Source organism: Nicotiana tabacum, chromosome 19, assembly GCF_000715075.1.
Source record: "Nicotiana tabacum cultivar K326 chromosome 19, ASM71507v2, whole genome shotgun sequence".
Classification (NCBI taxonomy): domain Eukaryota; kingdom Viridiplantae; phylum Streptophyta; class Magnoliopsida; order Solanales; family Solanaceae; genus Nicotiana; species Nicotiana tabacum.
This window is the reverse complement of record NC_134098.1, coordinates 136845180-136864777: the sequence shown is the minus strand read 5'-3', so window position 1 is coordinate 136864777 and position 19598 is coordinate 136845180. Positions and strand designations below refer to the sequence as shown.

General features: G+C 35.0%; 1 protein-coding gene across 1 annotated transcript; it reads right to left on the bottom strand.

The window, feature by feature from the left end:
* Positions 1–4697: 4697 nt before the first annotated feature.
* LOC107788829 (putative helicase MAGATAMA 3) lies at positions 4698–19336 on the bottom strand. Its single transcript, XM_075238697.1, has 20 exons — positions 19092–19336; positions 18823–18988; positions 17870–17997; positions 17444–17641; positions 16641–16832; positions 16169–16204; positions 15745–15833; positions 15510–15560; positions 14767–14878; positions 14578–14683; positions 13103–13200; positions 12903–13016; positions 12700–12792; positions 8699–8752; positions 7915–7973; positions 7235–7319; positions 6056–6424; positions 5807–5929; positions 5621–5710; positions 4698–5189 (listed from the first exon to the last, which is right to left on the bottom strand). The coding sequence occupies exons 1-20, from the start codon at positions 19191–19193 to the stop codon at positions 4983–4985; spliced, it is 2472 nt and encodes an 823-aa protein (XP_075094798.1). The 5' UTR covers positions 19194–19336; the 3' UTR covers positions 4698–4982.
* Positions 19337–19598: the final 262 nt, after the last annotated feature.

Here is a 19598-nt window from a genome sequence, read left to right as displayed (position 1 = left end):
ATTCTCTAGTTGACTTTGACAAACCCAAAAGTTAGCTACATCAATAGCCATTCTATCCAACCTATTCAAAACATCTTTAAATTCCGAAGACATGGTCGAATCCTACGTTGCGAGGACCCTGCTCTGATACCATTGTTGTAATTAATTCTAAAAACTAAGAAAATTGCAGTAATTGAAAGTAGAATAACTAAGAAGAAGCAGAAAATAGTTAGGGTTAATTTCATAAAAAAAAAGCAAATAGAGCTCAACTCTGTACAAATACTGATATGCCTAACTAGGGACTAGGACACAAAGTGTCCAAATAGGAAAACATAGAATAGTGAATATGTATATAACACTTCTTACACTTAAAAAGTAACTAGACTTAACTGTAAACTAGTAAAGTAATAACTAACTTATATTCCTTATGTTAAGTACCACTCCCTCAACTGTATGTACTACTCCCGCATGCCGTTAATATGCCTTTCAATCTAGTTCACATTACCACTAGCATAACAAAAGGCCACCCTTCATCTAATTTATAAAATTAAATCAATTTATGTAGGGGCAAGGAATTCCATACTAATTTGTTTCATCAGAGAAAAAAATTTCAATAAATATAGATTCGATTAGACTAATATTCATTTCATCTCCCAAAATATGTAATCGAATAACACAAACATTTCGAATCGAAGCACCAACGACTTTGTTCTTCCTGAACAGTCTTTGAAAAATAAAATTGTGGGATTTCAATTAGGTCTGTATTTTTTTTTTATGGTTGAAGCTTCCTAAGCCTTTTCTTTTGAAATCAATGTGGTGGAGATTGTATCAATCAAAGTAGTGGGGTGTGATTTAATTGCTGAATATGTGAAGTGTAACTTCATCCTTTTTTTTAATGAAGAAAAATTCGGGTGGATTTGGTGAAAATGGAGGCAGTAAAGTGGTGGATGAGGGATCTGTTAATAAAGATTAAAGAAGAAGGAAGAAGATAAGAAGATAAAAAGAAAAGTAAAAGAAAAGGAAAATGATGAGGTAAAGTTAAACAAAAAGAGAGAAAAGTAAAAAAGAAACATTTAATAAAAAATCTTGTAATAAATAATTTTTTTAATTTTCTTTTTTGATCCCCTCACTCTCTTTAAGCAAGTGATATATACTCTCCATTCCATGTGGGTTCGAAAGAGGATAATAATACCAGTTCAAAATTGTTAAAGGGTGTCATAGGACCCCCGTAAAATGAAGTGTGCATTTGGTAAAGTGCGACAACCCCAATGAGTTAATTATATATTATCCCAAGAATGATAGTCATAGGCCCTGGTCAAGTTAGTAAAAGTTTAAATGTAAAAATTTGTATATCCTTACAAATTCATTTGTTTTATTTTATGATGATATTTAATTATTTTTAATTTAATTTTGAATAGGATATGACAGTCATACTCTTCTTGCTTATCACCTTCTTTCCTTTCCTCGCACTGCGCTACCTAGCAACTAACCTTGTCTCCCCTACTCCTCTTCTGCTTTTGCCATTACCAATCGCGGGTAACCCCCGATCCGGCCACCCCTGACCTAAGAAGAACTATTATCCTTATGAACAAACAAGTATCTCCTAGTTGGACCCAGACTGTGATGATAGTGAATGTGGCCTCAGCTCCCACAAATGCAGGCTCCCAAAGCCGAGGCTTGCAAATGGAGCCTGGAACTAGCTGCTGCTTGTGAAGTATGGAAAGAGATCGTATTTAATTTTGCAGCAGGAGAACCAGGGAAGGGGCAGGGGGTTCACCCACTTTCACGAGTTTCATAGGTTCAAGAGATCTAACATGACATTAAGGATAAGGCTTAAGGTTTTATAAACATATAAGTATTACTATTTTAGAACAAATATAATTTAAAATAGAATAGAGGAACTAATTATTTATTTGATAAAAATAGTGAGAGAGAGAGTAACCCTGTTTGGCCAAGCTTCTCCAAACCCAAAAGTATTTTTTTTCCTTTTCAAAAAGGTATTTTTTTTTTCTCGAAGTTGAAGTGTTTGACCAAACTTTTAGAAGAAAAAAGTGCTTTTAAGTAGAAGTAGAAGCAAAAAAAGTAGCTTCTCTCCAAAAGCACTTCCGAGAAAAATATACTTAGAAGCAATTTTAAAAAGGTTGGCTAAACACTAATTGCTGGCCAGAAGTATTTTTCAAATTAATTAGCCAAATACAAATTGTTTCTCACCAAAAGTACTTTTGAGAAACGTACTTTTAAGAAAAACACTTCTCAAAATAAGCTGATTTTTGTAACTTGGCCAAACATGCTATAAATCTATACTATATTAAAAGCATGAACACCTTGAGAGTAGCTTTTGAATAATATTAAATATGGACGAATAAAAGTGCTAATTAAACATGTTTGTGTCTTCTGGCATGAACTTGAGAATAGCTTTTGAATAAAATTTTCAGAAAAAGTTTTAAATCTTCAAGGTTGTGTTTTTACTGAAACTAAAAAGAAAGCACAATAACTGGTAAAATTGAACTGATAAAACTAAAAATCTAGAACAAAATTTAAGGTGAATATGTTGAATATGTTGATGACTTCTATGAACAATTTTTTTCTTTATTGAGTTAGGTATATAGGGTTTATTTATTCTTTCCTCGACCATCAAAACTTATAACTTAAGGGGTCGTTTCGTTTAGATATAAAATATTACAAGGATTGCCATATAAATTATTTCTTGTTGAATTCTTATATCCCATTTGGATATATATATTTTTTCCTTTTTTCCAAAAAAAAAATTTTTTTTTTTCGAAATCAGTGTTTGTTCATAAAATTTTCAATTTTTGCTTGACGATGCATTTTGAAAATTTTCGAAAATTTGAAAAACTCCAAAAAGTTGTTTTTCAAAAATTTCACTCAAATCACTCACAAAATTTCAAAAACAACCCAAACTGAAATTTATGACCAAATACAACTCTAAATTTTAAATAATATTTTCACTTGAAAATTATTTTCACATTTTTTTTGAATTTTACAATTCTTATGTCCAAACGCCTACTAAGATAGGGATAGGGACATAGACTAGTTATCTAATGAGTAAGTGACGACAGTGGGGATTCGGACTCTACGTCTCAAACTTGGCTTCTTCTATGCGAGTTCCATGCAATGTAACATCTTTTGTTTTTAGCTTTCTTCTGCTCTTTTCACTATTTTAGTATTTATCCATTTTTGTCGTCATCTCCGTTTTGTTTTATTTGAAAAAAAAAAAAAGGTTACAGTTTGCTCCCTCAATTTCAAAATAGCTACATATGTCCTCCAAAAAGAAAAAATTTGAACCCGAAATCAACACAATTAACTCTCGGTCAAACATATCCTTCCAAACCTTAAACATTTTCTAACTTTCGTCAAAAAGTACCCAATCAACCTACGGACCTCCAAATTTCCATCACTTGAATGGTAGTATATCAAGGTTCAAATTCATATACTTCCTCCGTTTCAATTTAGATGAGATAGTTTGATTCGGCACGAAATTTAAAAAAAACAAGAAGATTTTTAAAACTTGTGGTCTTAAAAGTTTAAGAGGTAAAAGCATTGTGGGGCCATGATATTTGTGTGGTTATAAAAACTTCTCATTAAGGGTAAAATGAGTAAAATGAAGAGTTTAAAAGTTGAATTATTTTTAAATTTAAAAATGTGTCATTTATTTTAGAACAAACTAAAAAGGAAAGTACCTCATCTAATTTGAAACGGATGCAGTAATTGTTTTCCTTTAACATCAATGACATTCATGTGTTTGGAACTTTCTTTATACGGAAAATGACCAAATTCTTTTTTTTTTTCGGATCAAACAATTTTTTAATGTAGTACTTTGGTCGTGGGTTTTAAGTGGGTATGGGTTTTTTAAGTTGTGGGTCGGGTCTTGTACTTAAAGGGCACCATGTGTCATGTCCATTAAAATATATGTGAGACATTGGTTGTCAGACAACGATACTTGTAAGAGTCAAATAACATATACCGACTTAACGTCATATGGCCAAAAGAGTTACTTATAAAATGATTAATTTATTGTGGCGATCAAAATCGCCATTAAAAATCGGCATAATATGTCACCTATAGCAGGGGCGAGGTACCGACTTTTAGTGGCGACTTTTTGACTTTTAGTGGCGATCTTGGTTGCCACAAACAATTTATCCTTTAATAAGTAACTCTTTTGGCCATAGTAGCATTAACTTTATGTCAACTTTAGTTACCATAAATACTATTCTGTTTTACACAAATTACCTTATCTTGTTTTAGTTCAAGTCATCTTATTTGCTTTAGACTTTTAGTGTCGACTAAAGTTGCTACAAAACGTAAAAAATTACGCGGCAAAAAGATTTAAAAAAAAAACTTTAGGCAGATCGTCAATGAATAGTTATAGCGACTTTAGTCTAAACAATTCGAGTTGGGTCTTTACTTCTGCAATCTATGAGTGATGTACAAGTAACTGATACTTTGTCTGGAAGTTAGCAAAGGGAGTGGAATGGATATCTCACATCTGATCTGATTGATATTAAAAAGAGCTGAAAAAGATATTAACAACACGAGACAATTATATATAGAAGATCTTGAAATATTACTTTTAGACAAGAAATATTAATATAAATTTTTAATTCTGTGTCTACAAATCCTCCACTGTTTATATGAAGGTATTGAAACTGCTCTGTACAGTCCAGGAGACGAAAAAGAAAAGAAAAAAAAATTAAACATAAGAGAAATGCTGATGATTTAATTTTACCATTATGGCAACCCTTTACAAGTAATCATTTATATAAGATTAGCCTTACAATTTCTTACCTTCTCAAAAATAAAAGTAAAACTTACAATCTATGTCAAGTTGTTCCAAGCTCCTAATAATCAATTGAAATTGAGTCTCTACACTATAATGATTTGGACATGATCATTATGATACATAAAAATATGTTTAATATAAATACTTGGGAACAATTTTGTGGAATTCATATTGGTCAAAGAATGATGAAAGAAACAATACCCTAGTCCTCATCGTAGCCCCCTTCTTCTCCAGCATCACCCCAGTCATTTTCTTCCGGTTGCACTGGATCAGCTTCAACAGCAGTACCATCAACGGGCACTTCAACGTCCATATCTTCTGGTGGAGCTTCAGGTTTATCATGCATAGCTTCCACTTCCATTAATTTGAGATTTTCCTGACTGAAGAATTCATCGTAGGGCTTGGAGACCTTAAACAGAAGCCAAATAAGCATATATGTGTTGATTGAACTGTAGAAATCAAGGATGTAGCTGAAGTGGCACAAAAGAACACTAGAAAACTGGGACAATTTATAACTGTGTGCAAGTTCGAGACCAAGGAAGCGAAAACGAGGAAGACAATGTTTGGAGTGAAATGTGCACATAACTGCTTAAAATGTGCACCATTAAGCAGACAATGTTTGAAGTGAAAACGAGGAAGCGAAAGAAAATTAGACAGCATAAGGATAAGACAATTATTTTCTTAGTTCACACAACATGGCTAACAAGCTTACCAGACTCCTTATATTTCCTGTTTTCGCTCCTTAGGAACTGGGTGTCCTTCCCCTACCTCATTTTTTGGTACCATGTCTGAATATTTCTCAACATGGAGTGCTAAGGTAATTAGGTCAAGAGTTTATACCTTGTAGAGTGCATTTCTCTGCTCCGCGCTGTCAACTAAATTTTGCCAATGTTTGTCTCCTCTTCTTAATGTGGATGCAGAACCAACAACCTAAACACAAAATGTAGAACAGTGTTTACAGAACATTAACTGACTTATGAAAAGTAGGATTGGGTATTAGAAAACTTTCGCTTGCTAAATGAATACCAGGACAGAAGACCGTGCTCTGGTTATGCCAACATTCATTCGCCGAAAATCAGCAACAAAACCAATGCCTTTATCTTTGCTCGCTCGAACACATGAAAATATTGCAACATCCTTTTCACGTCCCTGTAGTAAAGTGAATTATTTTCTCTCTACCAAATACAGAGGAGAAGAGAAGATGCCTGAATCTTATTTAGCACTAATCAAGTGCCAAATGATGCAGGAAATCTGTCAGAAAAGTCAAAGGATTACCTGGAAACCATCAACAGTGTTGATATCAACTACTTTGTCAGACTCCACACCAAATGTTTCTCGGAATTTTTGACGCAAAAGTTTAACTTGATGCCTATATGGTGATATAATAGCTAACCGGGAACTTGATTTAAGCTCTGGATATCTGGAGACTAGTTTGTGATACATTGCAAGCACAAACTCAACCTCATCAACATTTTGCCAAGAACCACTTCCAGATGGCTGAGACTCCTTTCCCTCGTGTATGTCAAAAAAGCAAAAAGGTCCAAAGCAACGATATTCGTGCCAAGAGCGCTTTGTCTGCTCTTCAACATCAGGTCCATCTTCTAGAGCCTCCTTGTAAAATTCTCTGGAAGGGAAGTTCCTTATCTGCAATTTGTAATTCGATACTACTATATTAATATATTCGCAAAATAGAGATCATTTTGAACTTCCTGCCGTGAACCTATTAAACCCAATATCACATTTGAAGTTACAGTAATATTTTCTTTTTTTGGCTATCTGTTCCACATTGTGTGAGACTCGCATCTACCATCTATCTATGAATTCTCAAGCCTCACTTTCTGTCATTTTCAAATCTTATTATCTAAAGATAAGCAATGAGGACGCATGATTCATAGGTTAAACACAGAAGAAATTAAATGCAGACATCGCTGATCACCAAATGACCAAATTTAGATTGAAAGACAAACTTCAAGTTATTCCTCTCAGATCTATTTACCACCTACACATTCAATCCCTAGTTGCTAGAAGCCTACTTCTGATTTTGATTTCTTTTCTCCTTACTATCTTTTGTTCTTTGGTTCTCTTTATCAGCCAAATTCTTCCTTTTTAACCTTTTCTTTTGATGCTTTAGCATTTGATCTTTCTTTGAGTTATCAGTCGAAGCTCAGCATTTCTCATGCTTTTCAAATATGATGCAATGCAGCAGTAAACAAAATCACTATCTCTGCTGAATGTCACTTAAGAGACCAAGTCTCTAAAATTTATTTTCTAGTCAAATGGGCTTAGGTCAGTGACAATAGTATATTATTTTGCTGTTAGTAATAGGAACAAAGACCTAAAAGTGTCTAGAGCGTCCAGAGACATCTCTGCACATTGAACATATGAGATTGATGTCTCAACAGTTGCATAAAAATGTGACAGTTTATAATGCCATATAAGAGAATGGTAGCAAACCTCTGGATGCATGCGATATTGAGTCTTCAGCATCTGCACTGGATATCCACCCCTTTGAAGTCTCTCAAATAAACTGACGCAATATCTATCAATACCACGCCCAAGGAGGAAAGATGAAATTAGAGAAACAAGAATTAGGGTTTCCAAGGACTTTTTTGGTAACTTGGAAAAGTCAGATCTTTTCTCGAAAAAGGGAAAAAAAAGGATGTCTCGATTTTCATTTCTATAAGGCTGAAATTTGCGCACTTTAGCTATTATATTTTTCATACAGAGACTGTAGACCCAAAAAACACAAACAAGTTCCATAGTAAAGAATAAATTTATCTTTTTCAAGAAAGTTTGTAATGAAAAAAGAGAAGGCAGTTAGAAATAGGAAACCAAGCAGGAAAATCTAAAGCAGAGTTAGAGGAGGGTAGGATGTGGACTGGAGGAGATTGGCAGGTCAGAGGATACGTAGGGATCCCTGGTGAAGGCCCGGAGGTAAAAGCCTGGAGAGTCGAGGGATGATTTTCATAGTGGCTGAATGAATTCTTCTTGGTCCTCGAAAACAGCTCTAGTTTCGACATGATGGCAGCAGAAAGTTATAAGAACTTGTTTACTTGTTTCTCAAAAGTGTTGGAAACATAAATACTTCTGTTTCATGCTTTTTTATTTATAGAATGTAGACGCAATTGCTTTACCCAAAATTTCCAGCAATAGGTGAGATCACAGTGGCTGGCAGTTGAACTGGATCACCGACCTGTTAAAATGGGAAGGAAGAAAAAAAGTTTTAAATGTTTCCCAACAAGATTAAATTTCATATCAAAGGGAAATGAAAGAATGCTGGTTTCAAAATTTTCTTCAGCACAGAGCACATCAAACACAGATATATCATTGTATCGACATTGCATTTAAAGAGCTTACCTACAAAATCAGACTTCAGAATTGTTCATATGTAGCAAGGAAACTTTGGCCCGCAAATAGTTCATGTTTTTTTAAAAGAAAAATGGTTACTAATGTATAATAGAAGAATTTAACAGTTCTAATACTCATAATAAGTAGTTCTCTTATGTCTATGGCAACAGTTAAAATATTTTATGTCCTATAGACCGACATTTTTTGGGGGCTTATACCATAGTTTTACTTCCCAACACATGAACTGGTTCAAGTACTGTTGAGATACTTTTCAGTTGTATGGAGAGACAAGGTTCACTCTTAATATAAATGAAGGACGATATAGGAAATATGAATTCTTAGCTATCATGACACAGAAAGTACATAATATGTTGGGACAACCCACAAGAGAGAAGTGGATAAAAAGGTTGAGAGACTAATATCATTCATGTCAAATCAATGGAGTTGATTTAATACCAGAAGAAAAGAACAGACATCACCCTGGGAAGTATGCCCAAATCTTCCAGCTCAAGGAATTATATTACAAGAAAATTGAGGAAAAAAATTACATATTTGCATCAATATCCATACCAGGAATACTTGTTTGCACCCATTGGACAACGGGACAAGTGTTGATGGTTCCACCTGTTTAACAATGACGTTAAGGGTTAGCGGCTAGATATTACAAGAAAATTCTAGAAGCTCGGTAAATTTGGTGAGGGAATCCAGTTATTTCACATACAACAGTACAAGGCGACTCAACAAATAGTATTACTAAAGATAATTCATAAATCACACTTCATGTCAGGAACATGATTGTCAAGGAGTTTGAAGAGTTGGTTTGACTTATATACTAGTAGTATATTAGGAGATATTTTTTCAGTAGGCGGAATACTAGAATATATTTTTTGATAAGTGGTATCTTACTACACATTAATTATTTAAGTTCTGTGTAAAGTCTTTTACATTAAGGAAAAAACACACTGATAGTTTAAAATTGACTTACTGAATTTGCACTCTTGAAACTTATTAGTGGTATACGGATTATCAATAATTACTCGTCTGTCTCCATTTGGGTACATTCCAGAAAGGGAGTTTTGTTGAAGTTCTCTATTTGATTGGCATTATTCCTAACTGAAAAATAAGTCATTTAACCCCATATTGAGGCACTTCGCAACTTACCTCAGTGTAGTATGATAATAAGTGTACCACCTTCCTACATCACCTAAACTGGCATTCTACTGACCGCAGTACCTCCCTCTAAAAGTGCCTCAGAGTCAAAGCAAGTAACAATGCTTCATACCACATTTTCCCCCTAAAGTAGGACTGTAAATTCCTATTTTTCTCTTAACAAGTGCAATATTCCACTCTATAAGGTATGGACCACTTGAGCAACTTCCGTTAAATTCAACTTAGATTCCTAAGGTAAAAACTGTTGATGCTAAATTCAACTTAGATTCCTAAGGTAAAAACTGTTAATGCATTTCTCCATAAGATTAGGACCAGAAAAGCAAAATCCCCATTTAACGTGAACTGCACTTTTTTCATTTCATAAGATTAGACCATTTAAGCATAGTTGTTTGGAGTTAAGTATGATCTAATGAACTCCTCCATAAGATTAGGACCAAATGCATACAATGCACTGTTGGATTATTTTTCAATAATTTACAATTTGGTACTAGTTTTTTTTTTATAATGGTAACATATATATTAATAAATAAAACAGCACTAGAGCAGTGCCAAGCCATATTTACAAGGAAACAGAAACCGGCTATGACAGCCTAAGATTACAGTGCACCTATCAGGTCTACTAAAGATTCTGCCTCCTCTACCCAGTTTTCTTTACACCAGAAATAAAACAAAAGTAAACACTTCATCTTGACGTTCTGTAAAGAATTGCTTCTGCCTTCAAAAGTTCTTAAATTTCTCTCCTTCCAGACTATCCACCATATGCACGCAGGAACCAATCGCCACCATTTCTTCTGTCTCACTATACCCCCATTTTAATTCCAACACTTCAACAGATCACAAGTGTTAGTTGGCATGCTCCATTTGAGGCCCACAATATTAAGAAATAGTTGCCACAGTTGGTCAGTAAAAGGACAGTGAAGAAACAAATGGCTATTAGTTTCTATAGCTGTACCACATAATAGACATTTAGAACATAGCTGAAAACCTTTTCTTCTCAAGTTCTCTTGGGTTAGACAAGTCTTTCTTGTAACTAACCATGAAAAGCATACCACCTTGAAAGGTACCTTTACTTTCCAAATTCCTCCAGGGCCATTGTTCTAACTGTTGGTTTGAAGCAGCTAGTAGAGTATACGCGGATCTGACCGTAAAATTCCCACTCTTGCTAAGATTCCAGCATAGTTTATCTTCAGTTTCTCCAAGACCTTGGAATTGTTCCAAGATATTAAAGAAATTTACAACCCTTTCTAATTCCCAATCATTCAAGGCCCTTCTAAAAGTAACATTCCATCCTTGCTGACCCCAGGCAGTGTCTAAAGTGGATGTAGGTGATGTTGCAATGCTGAAAAAATCAGGAAAAAGTTATTTGAAAGGACCATGTCCTAACCAGTTATCACTCCAGAAAAGTGTTTTCCTTCCATTACCAACCTTTATGGTTGTATTATCAGCCAGAGTATTCCAGTGAAGTCTGATTGACTTCCATACCCCAACCCCATGTGAACTATTAACAGAGTTAGAGCACCATAGTCCATTTTGTCCATACTTGTCACAGATGACCTTTCTCCACAAAGCATTAGCCTCCAGATTGTACCTCCAAAGCCACTTCAAGAGTAAACTCTGATTGTGGGCTTTAAGGTTCCTAATGCCCAAACCCCCTTTGTCTTTGCTTGTGATAAGGGAATTCCAGTTAACCAAATGAATAGCTTCCTTCTCTCTGTTTCCTTGCCATATAAAGCTCCTTCTTAGTGCATCAATTCTTTTCCTCACCTTGCTTGGTAAGGGAAACAAAGATATACATATGTAGGAAGTGCATCCAAGACACTATTAACCAATACTACCCTTCCACCCAAGGATAAATATTGGCTCTTCCAGGTTGACAGCCTTTTTTCACATCTTTCAAGAACCCCATTCCATATTTCTTGAGCTTTGTTCTTGGAGCCTAGAGATAAACCCAAATATATAGTTGGTAAAGAACCCACCTCACATCCCAGTATAGCTGCTAGGGCCTGGATATCATCCACTTCTTTAACTGGGAACAACACGCTCTTCCTCCAATTTACATGGAGCCCTGAGACTGCTTCAAATATAACAAGAATGACTCTTAGATATTTTAGTTGATCTGCCTTTGCCTCACAAAAAACTAAAGAGTCATGAGCATATAGAAGATGGGTGATCTCCACACTATCTCCCTCCCTGTTTGAAGCTTTAAAACCTTTCAGCCAGCCATTGTTGTTTGCATTTTTTAACATTTGGTTCAATCCTTCCATAGCAAAGAGGAAAAGAAAAGGTGATAAGGGATCCCCTTGTCTCAAACCTCTCTCAGAAGGAAAAAATCCCTCTGGAGAACCATTCACCAAAATGGAAAATCTGACTGTTCTGATGCAGAAAGATATCCAGTTGATCCACTTCCTACCAAAACCCATATCCCGAAGAACTTTGAGTAAAAAGTTCCAATTAACATGATCATAGGCCTTCTCAATATCAAGCTTACAGAGAATTCCGGGAACCTGCCCTTTAAGTCTGGAATCCACACATTCATTTGCAATCAAGGAAGCATTCATGATTTGCTTGTGGTACTAGTACTTTGCTTGTGAAGACTATAATACTTCTAATGGGTTTTATTTTGTTTTTAAAGCTTTTAATTCCAAAAAGGGTCATATCTGATGTGTTAAAAGATATGTGCAACTTTATTTTGTAGTTTTTTCATATCACAGATGCCTACTAACTATTTTGTCGGATTGTTTTACAAGGAAAAAAATTTAAGATTGGACTTTTACGGACTGGCCAAAAAAGCACTGCATGGAATGGGTTGAAATGGGGATTTTGGGTTTGTTATTTCGAAGGGTGAACCTGGACATGACCATCCCTTTTCATGTGCAGTTCTGATTATTTTTCATGGAACAATTACATGAATTTTCTCATGAAGGATTGGCAGTGAGATTCAAGGGCCTCTACCTGATTTGGTACTATATCAAATTGTATAACAATTGGCCACCTCATCTAACAGCATAATCGGTTAGAAAGAGAGCATCGTTAAAATTATGTTAAATATCACGTGAAGTTGCAAATTGAGTATTACTACTGGCATTTGAATTTGGCAGCATGATAATTCTATCACCCACCCAACCCAACCCAACCCAAAGCTGCAAAAAGTCAATTTCATCATTTCCATTAAGGTTATAAAAAGAGAAAGTATATTTCCAAACTGAAACTTTTTCAGGGAGGGAGGAGTAGGCTTGGAAGATAACACGGGTGTGACGAACAAAGTAACAAATGCAAAAAGGTAAAGTAAAAGAATATTCAAAGCATTACTAGCTAACTATACCAAATGAAGAAGAACAACAAATGACAATGACAGGTAGCATTAAATTCTATTCAAGGTCATAGAGGACATAGTAACTTACAGCTTGAGCAGCTTCATCTATTATAACAACATCAAAACCACGATTCAATTTACTGAAAACAGGGGAAGCACTGAAGCTAAGAGTAGAGAACACCTGCACATCATAGGTTAGTCATTGACTGGCTTGAGGTAGTTATAGAAGAGGGTCCAACTGACATTGAGTGGATTTTTATTAGCTATAGAAAGAGGGTCCAACTGGCATACAATTACAGCCTCATCCAGAATAGAACCACGAATGCTGTCTTTATCTTTCAGCGGCCCTCCTTGCTTCTGCCTATCACCAGTTTGTGAGTCCATGCCGGACAGTCTTTGTTCCACCTACATACACATAAACCTACCAGGTAAACATCCATATTTGGCACTGAGATCTCTAGAATAATGAGAAACGAGTGCAAGGTACAGACGAGGTAATCCATGGAGACCGCCTGCACAGAATGATGCGCTTTAAGACCAATTCGTACTATTTTAGGACTGTATGCACGGTCGTTTTCATCCCGGATACCTGAAATTGATAATAAATTTTACAAGGACCTGAAAGTGATAAACACAAATGCAATTTTTGCAGCAAAAGAAATTCCATATCTCCAAGTACAAGGTTGTCCATGATTTCCTTTCGTAAGACCATAAAATGTGGCCATAGAGCTTTAGCGCTGATTACATAGGTTAAAGAAACATATACATCATAAGTAGAAATCTTTTTTTTTGGGGTGATAAATACATACAGAAGTAAAATCTATTGAGAAGAGGCAGAGCATGTCATTTTTTTCAAAAAACCTCATAGCATATCTCATCACTATAACCTCATGTTATCTGTTTGAAGTCACTTTTTAAGTTGGAATAAAAATCATCATACGTATAGAATTACTTTTTGTGAGTCTTCGAATCCTACAAGATCATAGGCTATGCTTGTTCGAATATAATTGATACTACAGAGGGTTTTGTTTGTGTCGCTGATCTCTTCCCAGCCCCTGCGAAGATTCTCTAATGCTCAAGGGTTTACTTCGACAGGCTGCAATTTCTTCACCTTATTGCAACTCTGAGCCTGAGAAAAGAAGTAGATTCCCTTTCAGGTTTTCCCACGTTTACGCCTATTACCTTAAAGTGCAAGCTTCTTCTACCTATATACTGATGGTTTTGAAACAACCTCCAAGAACACAAACTACTGGCTCAAAACTTCTGTTTAAAATCCTATGGGAAGTCTGCCCTGCACTTGGCTCAAAACTTCTGTTTAAAATCCTATGCTTCGGCCGCCTATACTCGCATGCTGGTAGGATAACAGTTCTATTACTCATTACACATCATAATTTATGAAGAGAAACCAGAAGATAAATTTGACATCTATTCATTACCTTAAAAGTTATTGCTGGTGATATCGCCAGCACAGGTAGAAAGTCGCCACATTTTGCTCTGAGTTATAATTTACTTATGAGAAGATGAGCAAAAGGTACATTTAACATCTAAATTCATTACCTTGAACAACAATGTGTTTGGGTGATACAGCTCAAGGTAGAGAGTTCCTACAAGTTTACTGATGACTGCATTCCCTAGGGTAATCTACGGCTGGTTAAGCAAATTTAAGAATACCAATATTTCCCATAGAACTCGCCGAATTTATTATCACAGTGTTGTATGTAATATCTATTTCATTTCACAAGTGAAACAGATACCAAAAGCTTAAAAGTAACTGATATAACATCAAAGAACTGCTTACCTTCTTCGTGTAATTTTCAGAACAGTGTAATTTCACATTGTAAAAGTTCAAAAGGAGCAGAAAAGTGTCCTATATTTTTTTATATTCAGAAATGTATTCATACACAACATAGCAAACAACACCACAACTTGTGGCAAAGAAGAAATCTAGACATAACAAAGAGCATACCTGTGTTTAGAATGCGCAAAACAATCTCGTCGAGAGCAGAATTTGACGGAGCACAAACAAGAACACGAACACGATACTTTCGACTGGAATTAACTACTTCCGGTTTCTAGAAAGACAGATTAGTGTAAGAGGGCATAAAATTAAAGTTGCTCAGAACTTAGCATTACCATGGACAACATCAAAACATACCAACTCATTGCCAGATGTAGGGAAAAATCCATCATCCCCATCTATAGGCATTTCTTGATCTAGAGGATTAATCCCAGCTAACCATGGAGATGCTTTTCCCCAGTGATTGTATCTGCAAAGTTCAAACATTTTACCCCATGAGATATTCAAAAGAAACAAGGTCTAAAAGAGATTTAAAAAAAAGAATTTTTCACACAATTCTAAACGTCGAATTTATAAAGATTATGCATGTATCTAGAAGAAGCATTGGCAAAATAGGGGAGATAAGGTGGTCAACAGCCAAAAACCATACACATATAATTGTATAGATCACTCTGCAAATAAAATCCAAAAAGAATACACCACCTTCCACCCGCTTCTCCATCCATCCAGAAAGAAAGGAGATGCTGGATCTTCGCAATAATCAGTTAACAAGTGCATATATATATTTAACTTCATCTCCACTGTCAAAGATCTTGCTTCCTAAATATGGTGGCACAGCATGGAAAACAAAATATGTACACATAGTTTCTACACTCTCATTTTATGATCCTTAAGGTTTATAAAGTTAATGAGATTTTATCTTCAGATTTTCAACTCGAACCTTTCATCATGTAGTCAGCTTAAAAGGCAGCATATACATGTATGTATATCTGGTAAAAGAATACGTAGATACATCAATGCATGCTCCTTTTTTTTTTAATAAGTACATCATACCCACATTCATAAATATTAACAGGATTTCACATGATTTGTAGACATACTTGTCTGCCATGGATAATTCTGGTCCACGTTTTACAACACTCAACTCCCCCCTGCATAAATTCAGTATATAAAAGAGAACGTGTTACCCTTTTGATTAGGAAAAAACTTTTGCATTATATACAGATAACAGAATAAAGGAATGCTTTCTGTTGAATGCAATATGCCATAGCAACCACCAGAAATTTTTTCTAATATGAATTCACCTAAAGTAACTAAGAAAATTAAGCAGGATACCTGTTGGAGTGTACTCTGGCAGGAGTTGCATGCAAAATGGCACTGAGAAGCCCAAGGATAGTTTGTGTTTTTCCAGTCCCTGGTGGACCCTAGAGTAATGAACTTTGTTAAATACATAACTCTATTAAAGTTCCAGCTTCATGGTTAGAAGCATCAATGATACAAGATTAACTTGAATCTGAAGCATTGTCTTACTAATATTTATACACTAGTCTCTTCTGTGGGAATTTCGATACATTAAAGGTATCAGACTGTATTTTTCATGGAATAAATTAAGATACACAACTGAACACTGATCAGCTCCACTTGTCATGGCATTCCAGGATACATTCATTCATAAATCCCAAAGCTAGTACACTTGAAAGAGCATAAGAGATGGCATGTTTAATTTACACAACCTGGAGAATAAATGGATAAGTCAAACCTGTATTAACACAAAAGTTTTCCGTGAAAGCCCTGCCTGCAGCAAAAGAGAAATTTTGAATGAGAAAAGGATATGCTAAGTTTTAAATAGTAATGTAAATAGGGATAGAGAATATACAACTTGTAACATCTGGGTACCTCCGAAGGCTACTGACATGAAATGCATGATATAGACATATATATATACATAAATACATATATATATATATATATATACATACATATATATATATATATACATACATATATATATATATATATATATATATAAGTGTGTGTGAGTGTGTGCTACTGCAAAATCATAAGTCGCGGCGGGGGGAAGCACCGAGTTGGTATAGATGGCATATATACATAAATACATATATATATAAAAAAGTGTGTGCGCTATTGCAAAATCAAAATTTTAGAAAGGTGCTTACTGCATATACTTAAGATGAGATAAGAATTATTATAAAGTTGTTTTAAAAACTCACATTAATAGCATCAAGCTGAGACTTGTTGTGATTGCTTTCAAGAAATTCCTTCAAGGGTCTGGATATTTTCCAGGCATGATCCTCTGTAGTATGATTGCTTTCAGCTGCTGATAGTATCAAATCCTTGAATGGGAGGGAGATAACTGACCGCAGAGCAACATATTCGCGGGCTATAGTTGATAAACTGCATATCTGCAAATTGAAGCACATATAGTGAAAAGGAAAACAGTTTCACAAGAGTATATGATACTTTAATTTCATCTTTAAATTCAAATAACTAGAACAATATTAATGTGAGTTGCAACTGGTATTTTTTTACACTCAGCTATATTAACATTGAAGCAGACCAATAAAATAGACCCTCAAAAAACTTCGCTGCAAATCATCTGAATTCTGCTGATTGCCTGGAAATTGCAGGAGAATTGGTATATCTCTACCATAACTAACTTACCAAGGTCTCGCTAACATAAATAATTATCAGTTTGCTGAATCACCTTAAGAAACATAGAGTATATCTACTGCAACTTAACGAGGTTTTCGTACATAAATAACCAAAATCATGCATAAATTTCCACCAGTGAACTTTTGAGTTTGGTTTAGCTCAATTTACAAGTTTGATCTCTCATATACAGACTGAACAACTCGTTACTTCATAATGGAGCTTTATCCAGAAAGTATAATAAACTGAGCCCACATGTTACATATTTTCCACATGTATGAACACGTAATTTAGAATCACAAAGAAATCAAATATATTGGAACACCTAAAGTTCGATAAGAATTTAGAAGTTAGGCCGGGATACCTTAAGAACATGCAAAAGCTTCGCATTTTCTGTAACAAGAGGACGCATATTCAAAAGCCTTGGGCAAGCTTCTGTCTCCTCTGTACTCAATTGTTTGACCTCTCCGCTCAGGTACATCCTAAGTCTTATTTTGTCTGGTCGACGATCCTCAACCAATGCAAATGCATACGCAGTTGGAAGTCTCTTACCCTCCCCAAACTGCAAATATTTCACCACAAGCGCCCAAATTTCTAAGAAATTTTTTAACTTCGGACTATCAAGAAACTTCAGAAAGAAAACAATGACATATGGAGACCGCATTATGATGCTTGTATTCACAATTTAAGTGGATAGCATCGAGGAACACAAATTTATTAACACGTATGTTCAGACTCCTAACAAAGTAACAAGTGAAAAGCATACACAAAGTTAACAGAAACCGGGTACCTCTTTATTTGAAAGTAACAACAGATCATTTTGTGATATTGATTCAGCATCACTGGATGAAATCATTGGAAAGTGAAATCCATCAATCTCACTACACCCGACAGTTACTGCTTTCATCCATTGCGTCTCTACAATACCCAAGAACAAATATGCTAAGTACATGAAAACAGAGTCAACCAAATAAAATGATAAAAACGGAACTTGAAGACATACCAATGTAAGCTTCGAAGACTCATAAAACATGTATACATGCATAAATGTGCAATCTGAATTATGTATAAGAAAATGCACTTTAGGTGATATATTGTCAAAATTCTAGTCTGCCCTCAAGTTTTAAAGACAAAAGACTAATAGTACTAGTTGTCTCTTGAGTCCCTGTCACTGTAGGAATTGCAAAAATAAAAATCCAATAACATCTGCATAAGATCTTGGATCAACAAGTGCAGAGGGTCTTCCTTTCTTTCATCTAGTAACACCTGTACAAGGCTGCCCAAAGAATGAAGAACAAGTAGAAAATCTACAAGTGTGCCTCAATCCTTGGTTAGTTGGGGTCACCTATATGAAATTTGGACCCTTTCATTACAATGCTCAATAACTTGAACATGGCAAATTACTCAGAATGTTCAAAATTTCCGAGATATAGTTCTTGTCCATCCCAAATTAGTTTGAGATTGAGGTTTTATTTTATGGTGCTGACACAGCAACTTAGTGTTAATATGACTAATAGCTAACCAAAACATAGCTCACAACACAAATAAAGATAGAATTTTTACCTGAATAAGACGGGGGAATTCAAAGAAGAAAACCTTAATGCCATTATCACTTACTATATGCTCGATACTTTTTTTTCTATTGATAAAATCTCAATCATCCTATATTACCTTTCTCAAAGAAAAAATCTCAAATATATTAACAATGTGGGGAAGATGGATAAATAGTAAGAGCAATGCTACCTTCTTCATCATCCTTTTTCCCTTGGACGATTTGAGCTTTGACTTCTTCAAAAAGAAGAGGCTCGAATGTTGCAATATAATCTTCAACATCTTTGTACGAATTCTTGGCTTTTTTCAGACCAGGAGCAGTGTCATCATCTCCTTTATCCTTTTTGTGATTCTTTCTCTATATTAATTGAAATACATAATGAAAGATATTAACACCCACTTATAGAAAGAGGGGTAGAAGTAGGGGAATTAAAAGATACTGTAAAAGATTGTGAAATTACGTCGGATTCTTTGAGGAGACGAAGGTAATCCCAGCTTAGAATGATTTTGTAGAAGCGGAGACTGCAAGCTTCTTCATCCAGCTTGTTCTTGTCCACCGCCATTTGTGAATGAGAAAGGTAATTGCTCTTCCTATGGGTTTAGGGAAGACAAACCAGTAGAGTATGCAGGGTTTAAGGGGAAAGGTGGAGCTTTATATAGTTTGCTATTTTCATAGGTAATTTAAATTCCAAATTGGCCCGATAATAATTCCTCCATTTTAATTTCTGGAAACTTATACAGACTGTGCCAAATGATTGAAAATAATTTACCTTTAATGATTTATATCCGTATAAAATTTTGGATCACAAATTCAAAAGTATTTTTTTTTCTTAAACTCTGTGCTCAGTCATATAAGTGAACATAAATTAAAAGGGAGGGAGTAATTGAGACAGCCTTTTGAAAAAGTCTTCTTGAAAAATCTAAAGAAAATAAATACGTAATTTCAAAGATTATAGTAATTTTATAAG